Here is a 25991-nt window from a genome sequence, read left to right as displayed (position 1 = left end):
GCATAAAACTTGGAGACAAAAAATATGCTGCTTTTCATGACTGTAAAGGACTTGCTGGGTGGTTTTGAATGAGTTATTTCACTTCACTGTGCCTCATTTTCCTGATCTGCAAAATAGGGATATTAATGCCTTTTTTTGTGAAGGCAGTCTGAGAAACTTAAATGGAAACTTCTGTATAAATGTCAAGTATCATTATTATTGTTCTTAAACTAATCCATTGTAGTCAGCTGCTTTTATAGTTTTTATGAAAGCAAATACAATGGGAGCTACATAATTGGCTGCCTAACAATGTTGTTTTAATTAGAAGAAGACAAAAAGTGTCTGAAAAATGCAACAGTGGGTTGCCTTTTTTCATCAATTGCAAAAAAAAATTCTGCTAGAACTGAACCATACCATACCATACCAGGTAATAAAGTTACTCTGAAGTATATGTGACACAATGATCAGAAGTAACAAGCTCCGATAATTTTTTGTTACGTTTGGTTCACCATTTGCCTAGCACAGCCAAAGATTTTCAGTTACTGTTAAGCAAGTAAGAGTAAAGGTAAATATGTGAAAAATGTGTGTTTACTTCTTTGCCAGCATCTGAGAGATGAAGTTTCCTCAGGCTGTGACTTTAAAATCCTAATTTTCAGTTGAATAGTTTGCAATGTCTAGATTATACACCTGTGGAAACAGATAGTATAACAAACACTGACACTCCCTCTCCTTGGTGAGGTGAATATGACCCATCTTTTAATACGATACTGTTAGAACGAGGTAATGGAACTAAACTGGGAAAATGTGAGTACCATTGCTCTTCACATTTGCCTAAATCCTGCTTATCTGAAAGGTGATTCTGCCAGTTCACCCTGAGGGTGGATAGTCCCAGTGATTCAGCCCAGGGCCACATGCAGAAGGCTCTATCAGTAGAGGTATGCTGTATGGCAGGATGCTCTTAATCCAGGATGCTGATTATACTAGTAAAATTGAATGTTTGCCAGTCTAGTTTATTCTTCTCCTGAATTTTTCCTGACAGGAACAGGATTTTGCTGGTGTAATGGTGTTTATTTTGTGATGGAGGAAGGAGAAGTTTTTGGTTTGGTTTTTTTTTTTTTTAAGACAGCAATGTTGGTCATAGGTAATGTGTCTTCATACATCTAAGTGATTTGGCAAAAATCTGTTATGTGGTCTTGGCCTTAACATGGCCCCAGAGTGAGTAACTTGTGGCCTGTCTGTCCTCATCAGCATCAGTATTGCTGCCTTCTAGGACAGCCTAATTAAGATAATTTTATGGTTGCTGTAGGAGGACTTAGTATCTGTAAGGCAGGCTGAGTGGAGCAGTCCTAGCTGTTCATTTTCGGTCCCCAGAGAGTGCATTGCCATGACTGCCTCTTCGAAGTGCTTTCCTCCACCAGGCAGCACAAGCCCATTTTCTGCAGGCTCATCTTCAGCCAGCTCCTCTTTATCTGTGAGCTTGTTCCCTCTAAAACCAGGGCTGTTCAGGGACAGGTATGACATTATATGCTGAGTGAGATGGGTAGAGCGATGTGACATCTGGATGCTGATGGCTCTGTAAGATGATAGACATAGTGCTGGTATTAAAATAATTATGCCATAGCACGAAAAGACTCAAATCTGTTTCCTGGGAAGCCAGGTCCATTCAGAAGAAAAGTTTTAATGACATTTCAGCAATGTATCGGCCTTTAAATAAAGATACTGTTTCACAAAAGAATTAGAAGCTAGTTTGGAATGGGGCTTTTTGTTTGGTGGTTTGTCGCTTTTTTTTTTAAATTGTTATACTTTTGAGGACATTTGTGAGGACTGCTCTTGTCTTGCTCGGTCAGAGTCCTACCATTGTTTGTACCAGGTGTAGTGAGTGCCTTAAGACTGTGGGCGATGGCAAACAATTCATTTTTCTAAAACGAATGTAACATGTTGGATCTTTAGATTTTATCTTTTTATACTGATGGTGAAAAACAATCACACTAAATATATGAGATTAATATGATTTTTTACTTCAAAGAAAAATCTAGTGTTGGATTTGTGTTCTGTCTGTGAATGGTTAACATAAAACGTTGTCCTTCGGAATATTGGACTGCTCATCCTCTCAGTGAAGCTAAGAATAATTTTTTGTGTGTGACAGCACTCTGGGAAGCAAGACTATTTTTCAGGATAAGTACAATAATATTCTAGCAGGTAATGCTCTTCATCAGAAAACATTTGTAAGAAAAATGCTGAAAAACATTCCTCTAGTTACACTATTAGGTAGGTTTTATTTTCCTTCTCAGTAAGAATAGTGAGTGTACATACACACAAAACATGCCTTGCTCTACCATTATTCTGAATTGCTAGTTGCAAATGAGATTTTTCTGTCTACTCTTGCACTCCTTAATATGTCTTTTTCAAGTGTAAGAAATGGATAGATGGATTTGATTTTTAAGCAAGTGGTCTCATTGCAATTCCACATCAGTAAAGAGCGGAGTCTTCCAAGAAGACGATATGAAAATGCAGGCAGCCAAACAAAGGAGCCACAAAAAACTCTTCATCGTGAAGAGCTCAACAGACACATATTAAAATGAGTTGACTGAACCTCAGCCCTGTGTCTCGTGGGTTCATCTTTAGGGAAATGAGGTCCAGTATGTTTTTTCTGATTGCAGCACTAGATGCTTCCTCATGCTTCTCTGCTGGCCACTTGGGGTGGAAGGCCAGATTTTGCTTTGCTATGACAAAGCCCAGTTGGACAGCTTTCTTCCAGTTCTCCCAAAACAGATTGAAGTGAATACAGACCGAGACAATGGGTAAACTATGATGTAAAGTTTATATACAAGAATATAACATTTATCTGGAGTATTTACAAGGTTAATTAAAGCAATATTTTACAACTCTTTCAGGTTAACCACTAGGTATATTACAGTTAGGCTACAGATGGTTTAGTTTGCAAAATAATTAAAAAAAAAAGTTGCATTCAGATCAACCAGCTCCAAAACTTGTTCATATTTTCTGAGAGAGAAGGGCTCAGATGTGTGGAGGATAAAATGTGAGAATGGTTAATATACTCTTACTGGTGCCTATGTATCACATGCAAGAGTCGTAACATGACCTTTATAGTGTTAATATAGATGGCAAGCCATTTCACCTCGGTGAAAGAGTCATACCCACTGTGACAGGCCAGTCGCACACATGGCTGTCTTTCTCTGCATGTCCTACTTTTGCACAACAAACATGCACGTATACAGAGAAGCAGCAATATAAATGAACCAGCATTACCAAAATGAAGAGGGAGAAACCTCAGACCAAAGTCACGTTCGCAACCATTAAAAAAAAAAAAAAGCTTTAAGCGAGATACTTTAATACTTCCCAAAAATAGTCATGATTTTTTTTTTTATTACATTTTAACCTATGTACAGAAATGGAGGGCTCCCTCCCCTCTCGGAGAGCGGTCACCGTGTCTCATGCCCATGGCATCTCGAGGCTCAGATGGGCTGAAGCAAGAAGGTGCGGGAGGCCCGGAGAGCTCAGGACAGAGGCGGCTGCTGGAGGTGGCCAGAGCCGAAGCCACTAACACTGCAGTTTGCGGATGCTGCGGGAGAACCGCTTGAAAGCCCGCTGCCCTTTCTGCCACCGCTTCAGCGAGGTGATCACCAGTTCCCCAGCTTGCTTCTGCCCCATCACCAAGTAGGGGACGTTGATGTCATTCATCTCATCACAGGTACACTGAAGGCCACCTTTGAGCCAGAGCACGATCTTCCTCAGATCCCTTTCTGTCAGCCCATTCAGCTTGTAGATGGTTTTGCTCTTTGTTTCGGGGGTGATCTTGGTATCCCCATTGATGTAGGCAATCTCCTTTACTTTTATCTTCAAGGCTAATAGAGTGAGGGGAGGGGGAAGTGGGGAGAGGGAGAGAGATTGAGAGGTTTTTTCCCATTAGTGCACATAAAGAGGACCTGGGGAGGGAGGTGCTCTATTGCTAATTAAACTGTCAGGGCTGACAGAAGAGGCAGCAGGTGGCTCCATTTCTAAAGCCACAAAGGGCATGCAAGTCATTTCAGTTTGAATCAACCTTAGGGTTGAGGTTTTTTGGGTTTCTTTTCTCCTCTCCCCCCTCCCCCTCTTTTTCCTTCCTTTCTAAATTAATATTTTCTCTGGCTTTTCTCCTGTTTGCAAACAGAGAGCGGGCAGGTTTGCTACGTTAAGCAGCGCTCCGGTTTTTGCTGGGAGAGGACAGTCTTCCTGAAACTAGAGTTTGAAGGGGAGGTGGGGAGGTGAGTACCTAGACCTAATCTGAAACCTGATCTCTGCTGCGGCTGAAAACTTCTAAACTTAATTTGTTAGGCTGGAGAGGATTTTAGGCAAACCTGTAAGGAAATGATATTTCACATGCATTGTTTTTTTGAAAGAATAGATCCTGTGGAGGGCAAATTGGTCCAACAGCTGCATTTGATTTGGTAAAATAACTAGGAGGGGGATACAGGGCTCTGTAAGATTCTGTGGGGCATGTTTAGCTTTAGGAGGATTTATCTGAGTGTGTTTTGCCAGGCCAAAGGTACTGGTTGTTTTAGCAATTATGTCCCACAGTCATGGTTTCATGTTTTGGGTGGTGGGTTTTTTTTTTTAAAGAAAGACTTTGGAATTGTTGTATATATTTATACTACAAATCTGTTTCCAGGTATAAACATTGACCTATTATAAAAGGATTCCCCTCCTTATTCCCTTTTTCTCTTGAAATGCTAATGTGTGGATAATGTGCCGTTCAGTCGTCTGTGCCGAAGGGGCTTTCTTGTCCTCTTCTAACCCCAGATCTTCCCATTAAGTTTATATCCCCAATTGTCTGTGCATTACCTTCTCTGTCAAATGATATATAGAGCTTCATTCTTAATCTGCGGAGAGAGTCTTTCTTACGATACGTGAGATTGGTCATGCGGCTCTTTCTCATACGTCTAAATGAAGCTTTGCTCTACTTCTCCCCAGGCAATAGTCTGGATGAAAGATTCTTTTTTTTTTTCATTTTACTTTCAATTCGGCTTGCCAGCAACATCCACATAAAAGAGCGCTACTTTGAAACAGCAAACAGAAAAGGACTATAAAAAGGGCTACTGTTTATTCCAAGGTGGAATTTTGTGTTTCATGACCGAACGGTCAGACAGGTCCATCTGCAGATAAGACAAAGCCCTGCCTTTATTCAGGCACATCTCTCCCTCTCATTCCACTGGAGTTTTACCTGATCCTCAACTCTCAAGTTTCAACCGGGAGGGCTCTGCTTCCACTTACCGAAGTCATTTTTGCAGAGGTTTTCCACGATGTCGTTATCGTCTTCATTTTTGTTTTTGCAGGCATCGCAGACCTTGGGTGCTGGAAATGCAAGGGACAGTCCCCGTCAGGCTCGGGGAGAAAGGAACAGCAGGTGGCGTTGGGAACCCTTCGGGAAACGCCGGGTTTCCCTCCCTCGATGGAGGGGCCGACCCTGCGCCTTCTGCCCCCCGGCCCCGGCGCTGCCCGAGCACTTTGACGCGCCTTACCTTGCTGCCGACCCGGGGAGGGGGGCACGGTGTGCTCTTAAGGCCACACCCAAACCAAAAGGGGTTTTTTTACGGGGGAAAGAGTAAAGAGCGGGGGACGCGCGACACGAAACATCCCAACGCCGCGCTTCGGCGATGATCTTTGCGGAGGGAGGATGCCCCTTTGGCAGCCGCGCGGCTCGAGCCCGCGGCCCCGGACCTTTCCTCGGGACGGGGACGGGCAAAGGCCGGGGGCTGCGGGCCGGTGCCCGTTCCCCGTTCCCCGACGGTGCCTGCAGTTTCCCCCGTCCCCTCGGGAAAGCCGCCTTGAGCCTGATCTGTGGCCCCCTCCCCGGTCCCCGCCGTCCCGGAGCAGCGGGGCGTGCTGTAACGGGGGGAGACGCCTCCGCGCCCCCGCAGAGAGCCGGGGCGGGACCCCGCGGCCGGGGCGGCTCATCGGGGGCAGATGCTGCCGGCCCGGGGGCGGCCCGGCGGCTCCCTCTTACCTTCCCTGGTGACCGGGAGGATGTGGTCGCTGCTGGCCAGCGGGATGCAGAGGTCGTTGTCCTTGGGGAAGCGGCTGCAGTCCAGCATGTCGGGCCAGGGGAAGCCGAAGGCGGACATCACCGGGGCGCAGCTCTCCTTCACCTCCTCGCAGAGCGAGTGGCAGGGCTGGATGATCTCGTCCAGGTCGTCGATGCAGACGGGGGCGAAGAGGGAGCAGAGGAACTTCCTGGTGTCGGGGTGGCACTGCTTCTGCACCAGCGGGATCCAGGTGGAGGCCTGCTCCAGCACCTCCTGCACCGTCTCATGCCCCAGCAGGTTGGGCAGCCGCATGCTCTGGTACTCGATGCCCCGGCAGAGCAGCATCGGGGCGGGGATGGGCTTGCAGTTGGAGCGCTTGTAGGAGAAGTCGGGCTCCCCGAAGGGGAAGAGCCCGGCGGCCGAGCCCATGCACTGGGACGCCAGCAGGAGCAGGGCGCAGAGGCGGCGCTGCATTTTGGGGCGCGGAGGAGGGGGGCTGGCGAGAGGCTCGGGGGGCCGGGGTGGCGGGGCGCGGAGCGGGCGGCGCGCCGCTGCCCTCAGCCGCGGGCAGCGTCCCCCAGCCCGGGCTCGTACCTGCCAGAGGGGGACGGAGGGTCTGAGCGAGATGCGGGGGCAAACGGGAGTTTTCTGGATTTTTTTGTATGCAAATGGCAGGGGGAGCGGGGGCTGGGAGGAGCCTGGTGACAGCCATCCAGAAAGGATTGGTCACTACTTTCTCGGTCTGCTTTTGCTCAGGGGGATTGTCTTTTGGCAGGAAATCCTTGCGAGAAACGTTACCGTGCGAGCACGGGGAAGGGGGGAAAGATCCCCGCGAACAAAGAGCCACGAAAGCCCGAGGAGCTCCTCGGCCGGGCAGGGGGAGAGGGGCCGCTCTCGGGCCGCGGGTGGCCGGAGGTGAGCTTTGCAGCTAACACAGCTGCTGCCAAGCGGCGGGACCCCCTCTGCCCCCGGGCCCCCTTGCCCGCGTTTGGCGCTTCCCCTGCCAGCGGATGCGTGATGTGGCGGGCCGGTTCCCCAAGCAGGGGCGAGGCTGGCGGCTCCCTCAGCCCCCGGGGGGTGTCTGGCACCTCCGCCCCCTCCCCGCGATGCTGGCAGGGCTCGGCCCGGCAATGGAGCCGCAGGCAGCGGCCGGGGGCTGCCGGCTCTCCCGGCCCCCCTCCGGCTCGGCAGGGCCCAGCCGCGGTGGATGCCCTGCGGGGCCCTCCTCCTGCCCACCGGCCCCTCCGGGCCCTGGCTGTCCCCTGCGAGGAGCGGGGGGCTGCAGTGGACCCCGGCCCTACAGCCCCTGGATGGCCCCCGGCCGCCGAAGGGGGTTTTCCCCGGGTGGGAGCATCCAAGTGGTTTCGCAATACCGTCACCTGGCACGTTTTTCTGAGGCTAAAAGCGCGGGCCTGGCTCTGCGCAGTGCAGGCATGTCCCTTTCCCTTCGCTCCTGTCTTCACCTAGAAACTCCCTTAAAGAATTATGTTTGTGTTGATTTACCACAAAGGGGAAGACAACAGGCAAGGCGCTGGGATCACAACGCAGCTTCAGTGCAATTTGGATATTTCTTGGATTTTTAGTAATACTATTTATAGGATTATTATTGAAAAGAGTTGGCCTGTGTAGTATCATTTTGTGGTAAACCACATTCATTAATCAGCTACTGAATATATCTCCTTATAGAGATGTTTTATGGGAAGCTACCCTTAGCCATAATGACTTCTGTAAATTGCAGGATCCCTCTACGTCCAGTGTCCAGACTGGGCTTCCCAGAGGTCTGGGTCGCCGCTTGTGGCATAGGAAAGAGATGGGACCTGCAGCGTCTCCCCGGGGAAGGCGTGGGGCTGCCGTGCTGGAGCGGCCGCAGTGCTGCCCCAGGCAGGCTGTTGGCACGCACCGAAGCCAGTGCCAGCTCCTTCAGAGGAGGTTTCAAGATCCCTTCCAGCGGGCCGTGCTCGTGGATGTAATCTCCCTGTAGGCCAGCTTCTCTCTTACTTGAAGTTGTTTCATACCTGGAAAATAAATGTCCTGAATGTAATATCACTTGTGGAAGGGCTTAAAAGTAGTTTATTTCTTACAGCTCCACATGTTCTTGCCATTTATTGTCTGTATCCAGCTCATTCCTTTAAACAATAAATCTGTAAGCTCTTGGCCTCAGTCGGCTTCCGTGGCACTGAGCCCCGCCAATGACTTGTGGTGCCCATTTTAAGCCTGTTTTGCCAAGTCCTGAGGATTGCCAGAGGCTGTAGCTGTTGCCACTTTGCAGGAGATGTCACTTCCAGCTCCCAGTGCTGGTCCCACTGGCCTCTGTCCCCAAACTCCTCTTCAGTGGGAGGGGACCTACCAGCACGTTTGCTCTTACCCTGAGTGGCCGGGCTATTCGCCCACCACGTCTTTGTAAAATGGACAAGTTTGTGGTTTGTTTTTCTCTCTCCTTTTTTCACTGCTTCTCATTTTTTGGAGTTGTTGTCATCCCTTCAGGTGGATCTCAGCATGATCAGAAGACAATTTGCCTGCTCCATAAATTCCCGGTAGCCCCGTACACTGCTTTCCACAGACCCAGCTGCCTGGGCTGTGTGGAGGCAAGGACCCGAATCTGAACACTCTCTTTAGACTAGAGATAATAACCATTTTCTGCGGTGGAGGATGAGACATTTCCAACAGAAATCTGCTCATTTTTTTTCAGCAGAAATGTTTGCTTGTTTGTTTCCAGCCCACAGGAAATAAGGAGGAAAAACACACTGTTTTTCCTGGATTAAGCTTTGATTTGAAGCAAGGCTTTATGAGACCTTACTATTTCCATTTTTAACCACCCCTGGCGAACTCATTTACTATAAACTTGAAACGATCTGAGATCACGTAAACAAAACCAGCCCAAGCCTGCAGCCCCAAGCATCACGACTGCCCTCGCTCCGATCCCTTGCAGGGGAAAGCGCCGGAGCACGAGGCTGCCGTCCGTGTTCCTCGCTCTAAACTCGGGTACGGCTTTCCCGGCCTGCGGACCTGAACGCTTTTTGCAGTCGTTGTGGTTTAGCAGGGCCCGTACACGGACGCGGGCTGAGTGTGAGCTGCGTGGAGTGGCTGCTGCGGCCAGGAACCCTGCCGCGTCTGCAGGGTCCGGATGATTTTCATGCTAAATGCTCGGAGTCTAGCAAAGCCTAAGCAGGAAGAGCAGCTTGAGGTGTCCATGCCAATGTGCTCACGGGGTAATGGGGGTGGAGGAGGAGACACTCGTGGGGCCGTCTCCACGGGGGATGCCGGGGGTCCCTGCAGTCTTGGGCGGCTGCGGAGGGCAGGGAGACCTTGCAGCCCTGCCTTCCTGGGCCGGCCCCGCTTGGCTTGCATCGCCCTTTGGGAGGGATGGGGCTGGCTCTGAAAGGCGGGTCTGGGCCGCCCCTGGGGAGCGGGGTTGCGTTTCGGGCTGCCTTCCCCGTTTGTCGGGGCACACGTGGGGGCCCGGGAGCATCCCGGGGGGGTCTCCCGGCCGGGGCCGGCCTGGGGGGGTGGGGGTGTCCCGCTGCCCGCCCGCAGGCTACTAGACAGCCACCGTCTCACGCTTAATTGGGAATGAAACTAATGAGCTGTTGACGGCCGTTGGCGGTTTAAGCCCCCCGGACCCGCGCCCGGCGGGCAGGCCCGGCCCGCCCCGGCCCTGTAGGCGTAGGCGCGGCTGCCCGCAGCGGGCCGGCGCTGCGGCCTGCGGCCTCCCGGGAAGGCCGGGCCCGGGAGCGGGGACGGCGCCTGCGGGGAGGGCCCGCTGTCCCCGGAGCTGGCAGCCGCCGGGCAGGGGCGCGCAGGACCCCGGGAAAGGCGGCCTGGAGCGCTGGGGCACCGGAGTAAGCCCTGAGCGAGCCGGTCCGGCCTGGGGGGAGCCAAGCAGGAGGGCACTCTGCAAATGCCGTGATGTTTCCAGGTGCGTTTTAAAGGGCGCACAGGCTTTTCAGCTCCTCTGAATTCATCCAGTGGCATGGACAGTTAAGCCGCTTTAAACCCCTGGAAGTTGCGTAAGTGTTTAAGTCACCTTAGATGCTTAAAGCGATGTAAACTGTCGCAACGCCTTTAATTCTTAAGTGCTTAAATCACCTTAAATCTTGGGAGTTAGGTGAGAGAATGAGCTGCCTGGAAAAAAGGACCCCAACCCCAGTCCTCTTCCCCTCCCCCCCAAAAAAAAACCCAACCCTCAGTAAATGCTACCTGATGGATGGTGGGGAAAATGAATGAACTGTGGGGAAAACGACTTGAGTCCTCGGTGCTTGCAGGGAGGTCGAAGGCAATGCTGCCCTTAAAGAGTGTGCCTGGCCTGTGCCGTCTACGTTACAACTGTGGTGCTGCTTCCTCTTGCCTTGGAAGAACTCGGATCTTCTGTACCTTTTCCTGGCCAGTCCTGGAAGCTGAGAAGTGGAAAAAGGAAAATACGTTGACGCTTGCCTGTCTGCTGAAGAGTGGGTAAGACTTGCTTCAACGCAGGCAGCAATAAATACTATCAATTTGTGAACCTGTCTGTTGCATATTTTTCCAAATCCCCTGCCTTGAGATCACTCAGTCCCTTACCTGCTATGTACTGTATGTGGGGGCCTCTTTGCACCCCAGACCCTATGACCCATTGAGGTGCTTTGCTGATGTGATGAGCTTGAAGTGAAAGCCGCCGTTATTGATGGCTTCCCCAGCCTGAGCCCCGTATTTCTCTGTCACTGACCTGCAGGCAGCAACACGCGTTTTGGTTGCAGAATTGTGGGATAACTGTGGCTGGAGGGGACTTCAGGAGACCGTCTAGTCCAACCCATGCTCCAAGTTCAGAGTTCAGCTAGGTGGCTTGCAGCCTTATCCAGCTGAGCCCTCACTGGGGTACCTGCACATTTGCCTGGGACCTGGGAGGCTCAATTCAAGGCTGTGTTGCAACATCCCTCCCCTTCCTGGAGAAAACTCTGAGCTTTCAGCCCCTGGGCAGCCCGCAGGTTGGTTTCCCACCATGGAAGATGGGAAGACCAGGATGGGTTATCGGCCACACTGAGAAGTGTGATTTGCAGAGGGAGGCACGCACCCGTGGAGGGCAGCCAAGCCGCACCCAGCACGAAGCACCCACCTTTCCCAAGTGGCTGGATGCTGCTTTCACCCCTGAAGGGGGTCCAGCCCCACCAGCCACTTGCTGGTGGGAGTAGCCAGGCCAAGCAGCTTAGGGAGATGCTGACCTCAGGGACTCTGTAAGCATAAACTTGGGGCTTGAGGAATTACCCTTTGCTTAATACTATTGTAGAGGAATGAGAAAGCCATGGCTTTTTAGCTCATTCTCTTCAGCCCATAAAATGGCAGTGGTGAGGACAAAACTGGCTTTCTCCCCATGATGAAAAAAATGTGATGAAAATGTCTGCTTACCTTTAAAAATGGGCTCCAGCATCACACTACCAAAATATTATTACTATTCGAATCTTGCAATTGCATTTGATAGGGAAAAAAATAGGATTGCACAGGTTTTGACGGGAGGCAGCTCAGCAACAGATCCCTCCTGACTCTGTTTCGGTGGCTGATAAGGTGGAATTTAACATTTTCCAGATCCGGGACTGGGCAGCAGTCTTGTTTTCTGTTACCACAACATTTAAAAGCTCCGTTGTCAAAAACTGCATGTGCTGTAGATATATCTTCCTCCCCCCTTCCCTGTTCTGAAGGGAACCCTAAAAAACCATTTATCCTTTTTTTGCTTTCCATCTGCAACGCTCACTGAAATGCAGCAGCAAACGCCTGGTGCGAGCGAGTGGCTCAAGCCCGCAGGGTGCTGAGCGTGTGTCCGAGCGGCACAGGGTGCTGCTCAGGGGGGAAAATCATCTTTGGGCTATGGAAGAAGAACCTCTTGGTGGCGCTTGTGCACCCCATGTCGGTTTTTCCTTCGCCCGGTGACACCGGCTATGGCTCTTCCAACGCGCTGTGTTTCTGCTCGCCGCCGTTCTTCTCCAGAAACGCTGCTTTCGGGGCCTGAAACTCCAGACCACCTTTAATGAGGGTTTGATGTCACGAAGGGGAAAGATCAAACCGGGGCTGATTACTTTCAAATGGAAAGAAAACCAAGTCACAAGGAGTTTTCTAGGGTTTTTTATTTTTACTTTAGTGGCCATTCCCTCAATAGTTTCACTGCATTTACTATCTTAAAATTTTCAGGCAAGTTTTTCCAATTTGGAATGTTTTCCGTAGGAACATTATTAAATATTATTCCAAGCCTCTGGTTTTTAATGTTGCATTGTATTTTCCTCAGTTTATATTAAACGGTAAATATAGGTGCTTGGATGCTGTATTATACACACACACACATATATGTATATCAATCCAGATTTATTTGCATGCTAGTGCTTTAGCGAGTTATGATCCTTCAAATTTATCTGACATACATCTGTATGTGGCTACAGTTTTTGTCATGGTGAGCATTTTTGCTCACGCAGAATGTCTGTTTGCGATTACCGCTCCCTTTTTTATCTATCTAATCTAAGTGCTGGATGACAATTAAAGGTAGCAGAGACCATGCCCTAGAGGACTACAGTTGCATGGTACCAGGTCTGCCTAGTGTGTTTTATCTAAAAAGCTATAATGTAATGTATCTTTCCTTTCTTCCCCCCCGGCTGTTACTTGCAGCCTGGTAGTAGCTAGCACCTTGAGCAGAGAGTGGGGCCCTGCTGTGTGAGCCAAACAGAAAGACAGGGTGCTTATGCTGAGGGGTTTGGGCTCTGGGTAGGGCATGGATGCTGCAGAAGGGAAGAAAGGAGACTTGCTGCCTCCGCCTGGGCAGGGCGGCATGGGGCAGGAACACTGCCATCGTTGACCACAGCGAGAGTTTTGCCGTTGTTGCCGGTCACGAGGGGTCTGGCTCCAAATTTTACTCTCCAAATCAGGACTTAGGCAGGCTTCAGCCATCTGCATCCAAGGTTGCCGTAGTACTTCCCCTGATGACTGGCCAAAGCTGGGGATGTGCGGTGAGCTTTGGTGTGGGTCTACGTGCTGTGGGGTCACGTAGTTCTGCCGATGCGTGGGCAAAAAATAGCTACTTCTCTGCTGCTGTGGTGCTTAACAGAGAAAACGACTATAATGTGTGTGTGAAAGAGAGGCAGGTATAGAAACTCATTTTCGGAACCAATTGCTACTTTTAGGGGAATGGTCAGGTTTGCAGGTAGATAGCTAGTCTAATGGCCTCAAGGTTTGGACACATGTTACTTGTCGAGAGAAATTATTTTTAAATAATAATTCATAGTAAAACATTTTTTTAAAAGTAAAATCAAGAGAACCTTTTGCCCAAAGCTATGCTATTTAAAAATTTATTGAACCTGATTTAAAATACAGCAGTGAAATAATCAGATCAATCTGACATCATGAGCAAATCAACAAATTAGTCTCTGTATTGGATTGGAGTTAAATTACAAAGTGATTTAAATAATCAAAATAGTAGGCACATAGTCCGTAATTAAAATATATTTGCAGACTATAAAGTTGGTATTTCCAAATATTAAAAACATCCAGATGTTTGAGGCCAGTTCTGAAGAAGCTGACCCAGAAGCAGTTTGGGTGACGTGGCTTACGATGGTATTATATCTGCAGTTTTCGGGAAGTTCAGAAATGACTGAAAAAAGCAGCGACAACAGTCACTTAACATGTAGTCATCAGCAAGGACTGTATTCAAACTTTTGGTTGTCATCTCCCATTTTTTCCTTCCCCTACTCTTCTCCTGCTTTCAAACTAGATATTTACAGTTTTACCTTCCTGAACGTGACACACAAAAGTAATCCTGGAGAGCCTCGTAAAGAAACCCCTGTCTGAAATACATTTTAAACATGGTCTTCTTCCCCATGTGTACTTTTTCTTTCTCAGTGCATGCAAATGCTTACATGTAACACAGGCAGAGGTAAGTTTTAGAACCACCTGGTACATTTATTTATTACTTTGGCTTTTGACATACCGTTACTTATTATTTTGTTTCTATTATTTTCAGTATTCTCAGCTCTCCGTTGTCTGTGTGACTAATCCGTCTCAGCCTCCCTCTGCCCAAACGCAGATTTCCTCACGACATGTTTCCAACCCGAGGCTTGGTTCGATCAAGTTTCAACCCTAGCTAGTAGAGCTTGGTCTAGTAGTTAACATTTATATTCTGCAGGCCACTTGGGTCAGAGCCCTAGGGCTCAGCACTCTACTAGCCGTGATGACTCTGCCCAGTTAGTTTGTGAGCTGAACCACGACCCATCACGGCTGCGGCGGTAGCTGGGAAGGGGCGCGGGTAAGGCAGGGTAACGGCATGCTGAGGAAGGGTGTAATTCCTTGCCGTGCACCAGCTCGACTTCTTTGCCTGCAGAAAAAGAGGCTGCTGTCCAACCCGAAAGCTCATCGTGGCTTTGCGGAGGTAGAAGTCCTGCTCCTGACCAAAGGAGCCCTTCTGCGTGAGTTAGCGGGGCTGCTCAGGCATGGCATTTTACTGCAGCAAGGGAGGTGGGATGTAGGTATCAGGAAAAAGGACTGTTGTGCTTTTCTCCTACCTCATTATCTTCTTGAGAGAAGATATAATTACCTTCTTGAGAGACTGTGCTGTGCTAGAGCAGCAGCTTTGCTAGACAGAAAGCTTGCTTGCCAGTTTTATTGTGGACCTTTATTCAGATACTCTTGTATGTTTTTTATGTGATACAAAAGTGCTGCAGGCTGAAACTTGACAGTGAATTAAACCTAGCCAACGGACCTGACCTTGGGATCCAAGCCATCAATGCTTGGTCTTCTGGTCTGGATGAAACTCTGCTAGTTTTGAGGGAACTGAGTGTCTTGCAACCCATGTTCCCAACTGATATGTAGCTGGCTTGATTGACCCCCTCCAGGGAAAATTCAGATTCATGTTTGGAAAAAAAGATGAGAATGTAATTCTCCAGTTTACTTGTGTAATATTTTTTTCCCATAAGGTTTCAGGGCAAGCAAGGTTTGTTTAGTCCCTGTAAGTAAAGTTGTAGCAGAGAGTGTGTTAGGGTCAGCTTAGAATTAATATTTACGTCTGAGGGTAAATGGTGAAATTATGTTGTTTTGAGCAGTTCTATAAACATTGAAAATAAAGGTACTGTGGTTTACAGATGTGTATCCTTTGCTACTTAATAATGTATAGAGTTACACATTTGGAGCTTGAAAGTGTTCATGCTGAAAAAGATGAACAAATCTGGTTTGGCACAATTTGTATTGAAAATGATGCTTCAAATATCAGAATAAACCCATAAGAACAGTAATATTAGGTGAGATCAGAGTTTCCCTTTAAACCTGTATTCTGTCACCTGTGTTTTGTTCTTTTTTCTTTCGCTAAGGGCAATAGGCCTCTGTGGACATTTGGATTTCACCTGGTGCTGTTGGCTGGGGTGTGCCTGTAATAAGAGCGGCTAATTCTGGGGTCGGGTCATTAGCCAGCTCAAGAGTTGGAGCATCTTCCGTGGTCAAGCGTGCAAACAACTGCTGTTCCCTCCTCCCAGCTTCGAGCTTTTGTATATGCTGAGACCCTGTGGATACAGCAGTTTTCTGACAAAAGTCACGTGCTGGTCGGGATAGCCCCAAATCCACGGAGAGCCTTCCTGGGGCGTCAGCCTTCCCCACCCTGGGGAAGGACCGGGCACGTGATGACCCCTGGGTGGGGAAGGTGTCCGGCACAGTCCTCTGCTTGATGGGCAGCTTGCTGGCACGACATACTGTACACATCCCCTCCTAATTATTTCCAGTGATGGGGTCAGTGACCTCACCCTGCCGTTACATCACCTCATCGACCATCCTAACGGGGACGTTTCTTTTCTGCCGAGTTCAACAAGGACCTCCTGACAGTTCCCAGGGAACCTTTGTCCGTTCCCCAGCGGCTCCCGCCTGCCGAAGACCTGAGCCGCCTGCCTCCCCATGCGATTCGGGATCCCTCCCTCCGCCTTGCGTCACCGGCCACGGGTGGTTTACGGCGCTGTTAACCTCCCCCTTTTGCTACAGAAATAGCATCTTCTAGCCGTGGCTACTAAAATCCAGAGTGCTGTGGTCAAAATGGAAAAAATGAGGAGAGGAACCCTAGGGGAATTCAGGCCCTGGTGAGGAGTGGTATCGGTTAAAGTCAGCCTTGGCTCCTGTGCTTGCACCGAGTGTGCTTCGGCACTGGAGATGAGCTGGTTGTGGTTCGCCCAAGATGTAATTAGCCTGCTAAGTGATCGGAAAGACGGCAGAAATATGTGACATCTGTCTGGATCTGTAACTGCAGTTCCCGCATGAAGACATGCTAACCTCTGCCCAGATTTGGGGATTAAGGCGTAGCTCTACACGGGGGACAGGGAAAAGTCTAATTCACGTAGAAAATTGGTTTTGTTCTTTGGCCGTAGGCTGGTCTCTGTATCTATGGAGGACACCTTCCCTGAGTTCCTGAGGAGAGCTTTTGCTTTAGATCCGTGTTGCCTGGTGTAGTTGTACTGGTTATTTTAATATCCTTCTTACTCATGCTCTGGGTGGGACTGGCAAGACTGAAAGGAATCTGTGTAGCTCTTCTGACTGCAAAGGGAAAATAATTGGGCTTTTAAAAGTAATCTCATCGGATATAATCATCTGTGCTTTTGAACTGTTTTGACAACAAATTTCCCCCCTTTGCTATCTACCAGAGTTCCAGATGCAACTAAACTCACTCCTGCTCACAAAAAACCAGAGAAGCTCTGCAGCACATATTTCATTAAGGGGAAGGCAGGGAATAGGTAAAAAAAAAAGCTAGCAGAAATAAATATGTATTATGGTGTTCAAAGCATTCTTTTTTTCCCTTGAAGTATTTCTTAGACCAATTATGTGAGAAATTCATTATATGTGAGGATTTTGTAATAGCAAAGTGAATTAGCTGTTTGCAGACCTGCTCCCCTCTGTAAATGGGAACATGCCATATGACAGTGGGCCAGATTTTACTGTTCTAGGCATTACTGATATAGCTGTTTATTCTCCGAGCCTGGAAGAGATCCAGCAGGATTTAGTTTTATGAGGTTTAATGTAAAGGTGTTGTATTTCATGAGATGAAATCATAACACAGTGGGTTTGCAAGAATTCTGAAAGATTATTTTTTCAGAGTGTTGGCAAGCATGATTCTCCTGTGAATTACGTGTCTAAAAGAGAAATATAGATCTTCTTTCATTGGGTTGAAATGATAACTAATCCTTAATCCTTCCTAGATGGCCTGTGTCATTAATGCTGGCTGTGCACTTAGAATGTGTGCAGGTAACAGCTTTAATTCTGTAATGTTATGCAATGCGCAGCTGTGCCTATAGCCATAGGAGCTAGCCACATATTTGAAACGCCTGTTGTTATTTTTGGGATATGTCTCTGAATTTTGGTGTTTTTTTTTTTTTCTAGACCTCTTGATTTTGTGAAGAAGAGAGAAAAACATCTGGCATCTCTGACCTATTTATAGTTGTAGGAGATCTATTAACATTATTAACTGTATCTGCAATATGTCCATGAATCTTACGCTTGAGCAGAAGATTTTCCTTTGACTATTTGATTGCGGAGAATGATGACTACTGAGCAGTTTCTTGAGGTTTCCCTTCATATGTTGCCTCATACATTAAGCAGATGAGATCGCACTGATTTAATGGTGTCAATTCCCAGCTACTTTTCTCTGCTTTACAGCAATGTGTGCATATGCTCCCTTTTTAACTTGCCTTGTTCTGGGAAAGCAGAGGGGTGGCTCTATGAAAGTGACACAGGGCTGGGAAAAACCTGCCTTCTGTTTTCAGCTTTGCTTAGTTCAGTGTGATCGTGAACAAATTGTTGCATCCCTCTGTATATGTTTTGTTTTATAGTAAAGGGGGTTATGACATTGTCAGAGTCAATTCACTAATACCCACTTGGCACCCCAAGGCCCTTTGAGTCTCCTGCAGCACTGAGCTCTGGAATTATTATTATTATTACTATTATTATTATTAAATATTATTATTATTTAGCCCAGCATGCAGGGACACTCAGCCCTGCTACCAGTCTAAGCAAAGCTCAGGTTTGGCTGGGTGAACTTCACAGATAAAACAAAACCCCCAGTCGTGCCCTTTTAGGACAGTGTGTCTTCTGCCTATGAGGGAAGTTTGCACCTTGCTGCTTACAGTTCATTAATTTTAAACATACTGAGATTTTTGCATACGAAGTACATATTTCATGAGGAGGGGACAAATTCTGACTACTTTACACAGCTCTATTTTTAGGAACTATTCTAGGAACGTTTTCACCATAATGTATTTGAACCTGGCTCACTCACTGGTAACACCATGCTGTTGGTATTGCGCATGGTGAGAGGAGGCAGTGTATCAATTACTTTCTTGATCATCATCAGTTTACCCTTTTGTTCGTGTTTAAATTGGAGGGGATAGAAATGTGTAGCGATGTGTTACTTTTTGCGTTAGATTTACATAAATCAAAAAAGGGCCTGACTTCTTGTGATGCTGTGGCTGTGGTGTTAACAAGGTACACCTTTTTCCCATCCCTGGGTACCAGATCAGGACTGGTTTTTAAGTTATTCCCTTCCCTAATTTGCCAGTTCATTATGGGTGAAGCCATTTAGTATTTACAAACATATTCCTTTGGAGGAGGGGACTTTACGCACTGCGGTCCTCATGTGGTGGCTGGGAGCTTAAGCTCAAAGCGTCTTCAAGCCAGGCATCCATAAATCAAGCACTGCTTTTGAAGATATAAGGTATAAGTTTGGATATCCCAAATTGTGGCTTACTGTATATTGATTTCAGCACAATTTGTTCTTAATTATTGGATGTCCTTTGCAAGTTGCTAGTCCCATAAATGAAGTGGCCAGAAAAAAGAGGATGGGCTTGACTACACACAGGTAAGTTTCTCCTTGCATTAGGTTTTAGTTCTCTCATATTCCAGTGAAGAACCATTGCACAGAAACACTTGTGGAAATGTTACAAACTACAAACTAGTACGAAGTAAATAATATTTTTAACTGTGACCTTCTGATCAGGAAGAAGTAGATGAGGCTCTCACACAGCTGGAAGGAGCGTCGTGTTCACAGGCCCTGGTCCTCATGGGAGACTTCAACCACCCCAATATCTGCTGAAGGGACAGCACAGCAGGGCACAAGCAATGTAGGAGGTTTCTGGAGTTCATTGACAGTAATATCCTGGTGCAGGTGATTGAGGAGCCAATGAGGGGAGATGCTCTGCTGGACCTCATACTTGTAAAGAAGGATGGGCTGGCTGGGGAGGTGTAGGTCAGGGGCAGCTTTGGCTGCCGTGGCCATGAGATGGTGGAATTCAGGATCCTGAGAGGAGGGAACAAGGCAAATAGTAGAACCACAGCCCTGGACTTCAGGAGAGAAAACTTGGGCCTGTTCAGGGACTTGCTTGGAAGAATCCCATGGGATACGACCCTGGAGAGAAGAGGGGTTCAGGAGAGCTGATAATTTTTTTCCAGGATCGCCTCCTCCAAGCTCAAGAACGGTCCATCCCGATGAGCAAGAAGTCAAGCAAAGGCAGCAGGAGGCCTGCATTGAAGAACAAGTTGCTTCTAACTAAACTCAAACATAAAAGGCAGAATACAGGAGGTGGAAACAGGGACAGGCAACCCAGGAGGCACATAGAGATGCTGTCCAGGCATGCGGGGATGGGATTAGGAAATCCAAAGCCCACCTGCAGTTGAATCTGACAAGGGACATGAAGGGTAACAAGAAGGGCTTCTACAGGTACATCAGCAATAAAAGGAAGACAAGGAAAAATGTGGCTCTGCAGCTGAATGGGGCAGAGGGCTTGGTGACAAAGGACACAGAAATGCCTGAGGTACTCAATGCCTTCTTCACCTCGGTCTTCACTGGGGCCAATTCTGTTTAACCTCTTCATTAATGACCTGGGCACTGAGATAGAGTGCACTGTCAGTAAGTTTGAAATAAAGTGTATGATCACCTCAAGTGATACAAAACTGGGAGGAGTGGTTGATAGACCAGATGGTTGTGCTGCCATTCAAAGGGACCTTAATAAGCTGGAGAAATGGGCCATAAGAATCTCATGAAGTTCAAAGTCCTGCACCAGAGGCGGAATAACCCCAGGGATCAGTGCATACTGGGGACTGACTATCTGGAAAGCAGCTTGGCAGAGAGGAACCTGGGGGTCCTGGCAGACACCAAGCTGACTATGGGCCAGCAATGCACCCTTGTGGCAAGGAAGGCTAACAAGTGTCATGGGCTGCATTAGGAGGAACGTTGCCAGCAGGTCGAGGGAGGTGATCCTTCCCCTCTACTCAGCACTGGTGAGGCCACACCTGGAGTGCTGCGTCCAGTTCTGGGCTCCCAGTACAAGAGAGACATGGATGTACCAGAGTCCAGCGAAGGGCCACGAAGGTGATGAAGGGACTGGAGCATCTCTCCTATGAGGAAGGGCTGAGAGAGCTGGGAGTGTTCAGCCTGGAGAAGAGAAGGCTCAGGGCAGATCTCATCAATGTGTACAGATACCTGAAGGGAGGACGCATAGAGGATGGAGCCAGGCTCTTTCCAGTGGTGCCCAGTGACAGGACCAGAGGCAATGGGCACAACCTGAAGCACAGGAGATGCTGTCTGAACATAAAAAGAAACTCTTCTACTGTGAGGGTGACTAAATGCTGGCTGAGGTTGCCCGGAGAGGTTGTGGAGTCTCCATCCTTAGAGATATTCAAAACCTGACTGGACATGGTCCTGGGCAACTGACTCTAGGTGGTCCAGCTTGAGCAGGGGGTGTTGGACGAGGTGACCTCCAGAGGTCTCTTCCAACCTCAGCCATTCTGTGAGTCAGTGCCTTTTTAAAGCCACGAGGAATATGGCTGCATGGGACAGATGGAACCAGCAGTACCTCAGGAGAAACTGGTTGTCAGAAGTCTAGAGTCACCATTCTTGAGCAGTATAATTGACTGTGGGTTTTGAGGTTTTGGAACACCATGAGTACATGGGCTTGTATTCTGAGAGCACATAAAACATAGCGCTGAGCATCCCCTGGTAAAAATAAAACAATCAAGCTAAAAGCCTGCCTGTCTCATAACAACAACATGACGAAACATGAAATGTTCTTTTCCTTGGAATTCCAATTTTCTATGATTTATTGTGCCAGTCTGTAATCAGAAATAGCTGCTCCATCAAAGTAGGGAACGCAAATAGAGATGAGGTCAGAGTTCGACACAAAAGTGATGTATGAGCTGGAGTCAAGGAGGAATTCTGAGCTCCCAGAATAGAAAACATGCTGTAAATAATATATTTTCTTCAAGGCGAGAGGAGCTGCAAACACTTCGAATTATGGGTTATAGGGGAAAGTGAAAAAAAGATGATTTCTAGAAGGCAGCCAATGTCAGAGCCATCATTTATCTCTAGAGGCCATTTAGAACAGCAAGTTGTCATGGTGTCTTGTTAGGTTTTTCAATTTTCCCTGGTCTGTATACAAGAAGGTAATTAATGATTAAATTAAAATGAAAGGTGTTAGTTCAGGGGTTTTTTGCTAGTGGGCCTGAGAACTTGACTCTGAAAATATTCGGAGGGTACAATAGCATTCAGAAATTAGATTTCTCTCACAAAAAAAATTACTTTTAAAGTATGGAAAAATACTGCAGCTTCATCTGCTCTGGGGATGAAATATATAGGGCTTCAGAGAAGATGAAGCCTTCTGATTGTGCTGAATCCAGTCCTTACCCTAACAAATCTTCAGGCCATTTGTTCATACTGCACGCTCCAGCCAAATCCCCCGGCTCCCTTGGGTAATGGCACCCTTTGGACACAGTCTGCCATTCGTTAAGCGCTTTGCTGCAAGGAGCCCTTTTTTATTACACTGAATTGCTCAAGCTTTGCTGGAAATCCCAGGTTTTGTCTGTGTGCATGCGCATGGATATACTTGCAATAATTCCTGTGTTTAACTGTTCCCCTGTGTGTGTGAACATATGTATGTACGTGCGTGCTGTGTGCGTATACACATATTCTGGTTGCGTGGGTGTATGTGTATTCTGGTTGCATGCATGCATGTTTGCGCACACACACACAGAGGAGAGGTTGAATGCAGAAGTTGTTTTCTGTGTTTTACACAGCCACAGGGCATGCATACGCATCTTCATCCCAGTGCATCTCCACAATTGTTTATCTTCTATTTCGGGGGGTGGGAATGCATTTTACTATTTAGTGCAAACATGCAGAGAGACCTGTTCCTGAGCGTTGTAACTGGCTTTCCTACCAAGTATCCTACACCCCCTGCAGTAATCCCAGGTCCTTCAATTGCACATCGCCTCGTCTCCCCTGCCCTCCCCCTGCCCAGGGAGGAAGAGACTGCATGTGGAGGCTCCTGCAGCTTCTGTTAGCTGTGGAAGCACTGCTTTGGGTTTCTGTTCCCTGCGTAGCTGCCGATCTTCATACAGAAATGTAGTCTCTTGGGCTGCTACCCTTCTGTCAAATGTTAATGCAATTGGCCAGTGGGGAAAAAAAAATAGAGGGAGGAAGTGGAGACACCTTCTCTGCTACAATGTAAGCCCTGTCCCTTTCAGAAATCAGGGTAAAATCTAGGTTTTTGAGGTGAGAAGGTCAAGGGGCAGTCGGTGTGCTGGCATAGAAGGGATCACTACTGCATGAAATATAGAAACGATAGTCCCATTACTGTTTACTTTTTTTTTTTTCATTCTTTCCTTTTTTTTTTTCTCTTAAGATTTGTTTGCTTGTCCTAGCAATGAATCAAAGAAAATCAGAAGGTTAAATAAGTGGCATATGTTTTTCTTCTGTAATTCATCAGCTTTTCCATTGCAAGACCATCCCAGACTTTTGGAATCCATCTGTTCAGTTACTGTAAACCTGGGTTTCACCCTCCTGTTGCCATAACAATTGTCTCTGCAGGAGCAATAGGAGCTGGAGTGATTGATGAGATCTCAACTTACTATCCTCATTCAGCCCAGGAAGAACATAGCGCTGGGATAATTGACCCATTATTTCAGAGCAACATGTAGGAAGTCCGGCAGATAAAAGACACTTTGCATCTGATTATAATCTCTCACAGCAGTTCTTCTCTGGTGGAGCTGCACTGACTTGAAGCTGGGTTTATATGGGTATATACGTGAATTCAAATCAGGCTCCTTTATTTTAGCTGACACAAAAGAAGGGGAGAAGTCGCTATAGACAATCATAACTCCTCAAGTTTGGAAGTGATATCTTGGATAGTTTCTGTGGAATAAGGGAGGAGTTGTGGATGACTTAATACTGGACGGGGACCTTTTCCCCCAAGGTTTAATACAGAAATCTTTTTGACTGTAGTTGTGCAAGGCAAATCAGAGCAGGTGCACTCAAGAAAACATTTAATTCCTATAGTACTAGTCGCATCAGGCAAGAAGTGGCCCAAACATGGTGTTCCGGTTATGAGCTGTGTAACAGGAGATGATGAAGGGGCTGGAAGTCTCAGCTCCCTCTCTTGCTTGTGAATTTCTTCTTTTTCTTTTGGAGTGACTTCCCTTTCCTCCAGCCCTTTGCCTTTCCCTTCCTGGCTGTATTATACAAAGTGTATTCACTACTGTATGATACGAAGAAGAGCTGTCAATCTGCTCTGCTCACAAGCCTTCATTAAGAGTATCAGCTAGTCTATTTCTTCTCGTTCCTCCATAAGTGCCAGCTAATAAAGCCCCATCACTGAAAAGGGGTGTTACGATTCTGTGTAGAAGTTTCCAGGAGGCATGCTTGGTTTCGATCCCCCATATTTGCATGGTGATGCAGAGGCTGCAGTAAGAGTCACAGGCAAGGTTTGGCTCCTGAATTCCCTGTATGTGATTTGAGGTGGGTGTTACACAACTCACCATCTGGCATTGTGAAAAAGGTAATGGGAAGCACAGCATATTCATATGATGCCATTCCCCCCAGTCTGTTCTCCAGTAGGATATCAGTAGCTATGATATAAACTTAAGGATTTCAGGCCTAATCTCAAGTTCTGTGTTGCACTTCCAAGGAGAAGTGGCCCTTCTGCATGTCCAGCTGTGCTGGCCATCCGAATCAGTGCCAGAGCTTCATAGGAAAGGTATTATGCCTTTCCCAAACTATTCGGCATAGATCACGTACCTCTGCAGACGTTTGGTAGAAGCCAAAGGGGCTGCCTGTATTGATTTACTCACGGGGTTTGGAGAGGGCTGTGGGAGTCGGAGTGAACCTCCGCTCAGTAATTTCTTGGACTCTGCAGGGGAATGTAAGTGAGTATCTGCCTGGAGGGAGAGGGAAAACAAGGGTTTTAAGGAAGATCACAATCTGACTTCTCTTCAATCTGTGAAACTAATATACTTCTTATGCAGAGCACCTCTAGCTGCGGGGTTTTCACTTCCTCCTTGCTTCCCTTGAAGATGTCTGGAGTGTTTTCTTTATGGTACAGCCTGTGCAAGGTTCTGTTGATGAATTAGGTAATGTTCGAATTTTATACGAAAATTTGTGCAATTATCTCTCAGAGCTAAGGGGAAGGCCAACACGTCCATCTTTGATCAAATACACATGGTTTCATTTTCCACTCCTCTGCACACGCAAACTTTAGTGCTTTTTAAGTTGTACTCACATAGAAGTTGCTGTATGTGCCATGGAAGCTTTTCGATAAATGAGACTACTACATGATCCAGTGTTAAAGAGCCACTGAAAAATTTCTGCAATTTTTGATACAGAGTCCAAGTACAGTGCCTTTGGAAGCATGATATAGCTGCATGAGTTTAGGTTTTAATTTCTAAAATGTGCTAATGGAAGAAATAGTTCTTCTAAATATTGGAGAATACATCTTTGGCTAGCAAAATTCTTGAAACCGATTTCCCTTTGCAAACCACACTCTGGTGATTCAGACTGAAGAATGCTTTAAGCCTTTTGTCTGTAAGGTACACGTCTTATGTAGGCTTCTGTTTTAATTTACTGCACTTGTATGCAGGTTTTTCAAACTAGTCACAGTGGTCTCTTATAAATCACAAGAAATAGTCCACCCTCAATACCCTTTCCAGCCCTACACAATGAGTCAAGGCTTGTCAAAGACCATTTTAGAAATCTTGAATAAATCTGACATTATGTTGAGACAGCTGTTAAATATATTTCTTTTTTCCCCCCAGGTTTCCTTTCCCTCACTATGAACAATGCAGTTGGTTTAGTGCTATTTTTAGCCCGACTTTTCATTTCAGTCATATGTATTCCTACCTTCCATGCACACTTAAGTTAATTTATTCTAACATGAAAAATACTGGGAAAGTCACTACCCCCCACAAAAAGATTTTTACAAGCTGAACTGGAGGCTAGCTGTTGCACATATACACTCCAGATGCCCAAGCCCACCATTAAAGGAGTAAAATCTGATTTTAGGGTGCAGTCTGACTCTTATGCGTGTCTCCCCTGAAAACAAATGTCTCTTCGAAACAAAAATCTCAGCAGATGTGCCTAAACTTACCCTGTGTCTGAGGACAGTTTGCTTCAGTGTGCAGACAGGACAGTGGAAGTCTGCTGATCTTCCTACTTGTTTAATAAGCTTTTACCAAGCATGAGAGGGTAGTGGTGGTGTGTGTGGGGGGTTGTGGTTTTTTGGGTTTTTTTTAGGAAAGTTGATAGTGAAAAACAGAGGCCTCCTCCCCTTCGTAACTGATAACCCCATCATGTCTCTCCGAAGTTGGTGGGAGTTGCAGTGCTCCTCAGTGACAGCATGACCAGATCACGCTTAGGTTGGTGATAATCTTCTCCCTTCCTTTTGCAAGCGCCCCTTTCTACTCCTGGTTTTCCTTTGTAGGTTGGCCTGGAGGTGAGAATTTCGAACTAGCATGGTGGTACACGTGGGGTGAGATACCTGAGGTCTCCCAGAGGCTTATTTCCCAGCGCCAAACCCCTCGTGTTCTTCAAGAGCAATCAGGAAAGGTGCACTTTTGCTTGAGGGCAGAGATGCATCCGCTGAGCTCTGGTAGTTGGGCAAAGACCCATGTTCCCAAGTGATGTACCAGTGATGGATGCATCACTAGTGGTGACCAGTAGTGAGTCAAGAATGGGGCAAATGTGGTGGGTCACAGTAA

At 47.3% G+C, this 25991-nt stretch overlaps 1 protein-coding gene across 1 annotated transcript; it reads right to left on the bottom strand.

The window, feature by feature from the left end:
• Positions 1-2776: 2776 nt before the first annotated feature.
• On the bottom strand, positions 2777-6665 carry SFRP2 (secreted frizzled related protein 2). Its single transcript, XM_072862987.1, has 3 exons — positions 5984-6665; positions 5251-5331; positions 2777-3845 (listed from the first exon to the last, which is right to left on the bottom strand). The coding sequence occupies exons 1-3, from the start codon at positions 6474-6476 to the stop codon at positions 3541-3543; spliced, it is 879 nt and encodes a 292-aa protein (XP_072719088.1). The 5' UTR covers positions 6477-6665; the 3' UTR covers positions 2777-3540.
• Between the last annotated feature and the right edge of the window lie 19326 nt (positions 6666-25991).

Source organism: Ciconia boyciana, chromosome 5, assembly GCF_034638445.1.
Source record: "Ciconia boyciana chromosome 5, ASM3463844v1, whole genome shotgun sequence".
NCBI lineage: Eukaryota > Metazoa > Chordata > Aves > Ciconiiformes > Ciconiidae > Ciconia > Ciconia boyciana.
This window is presented reverse-complemented; position numbering and strand designations above follow the sequence as displayed.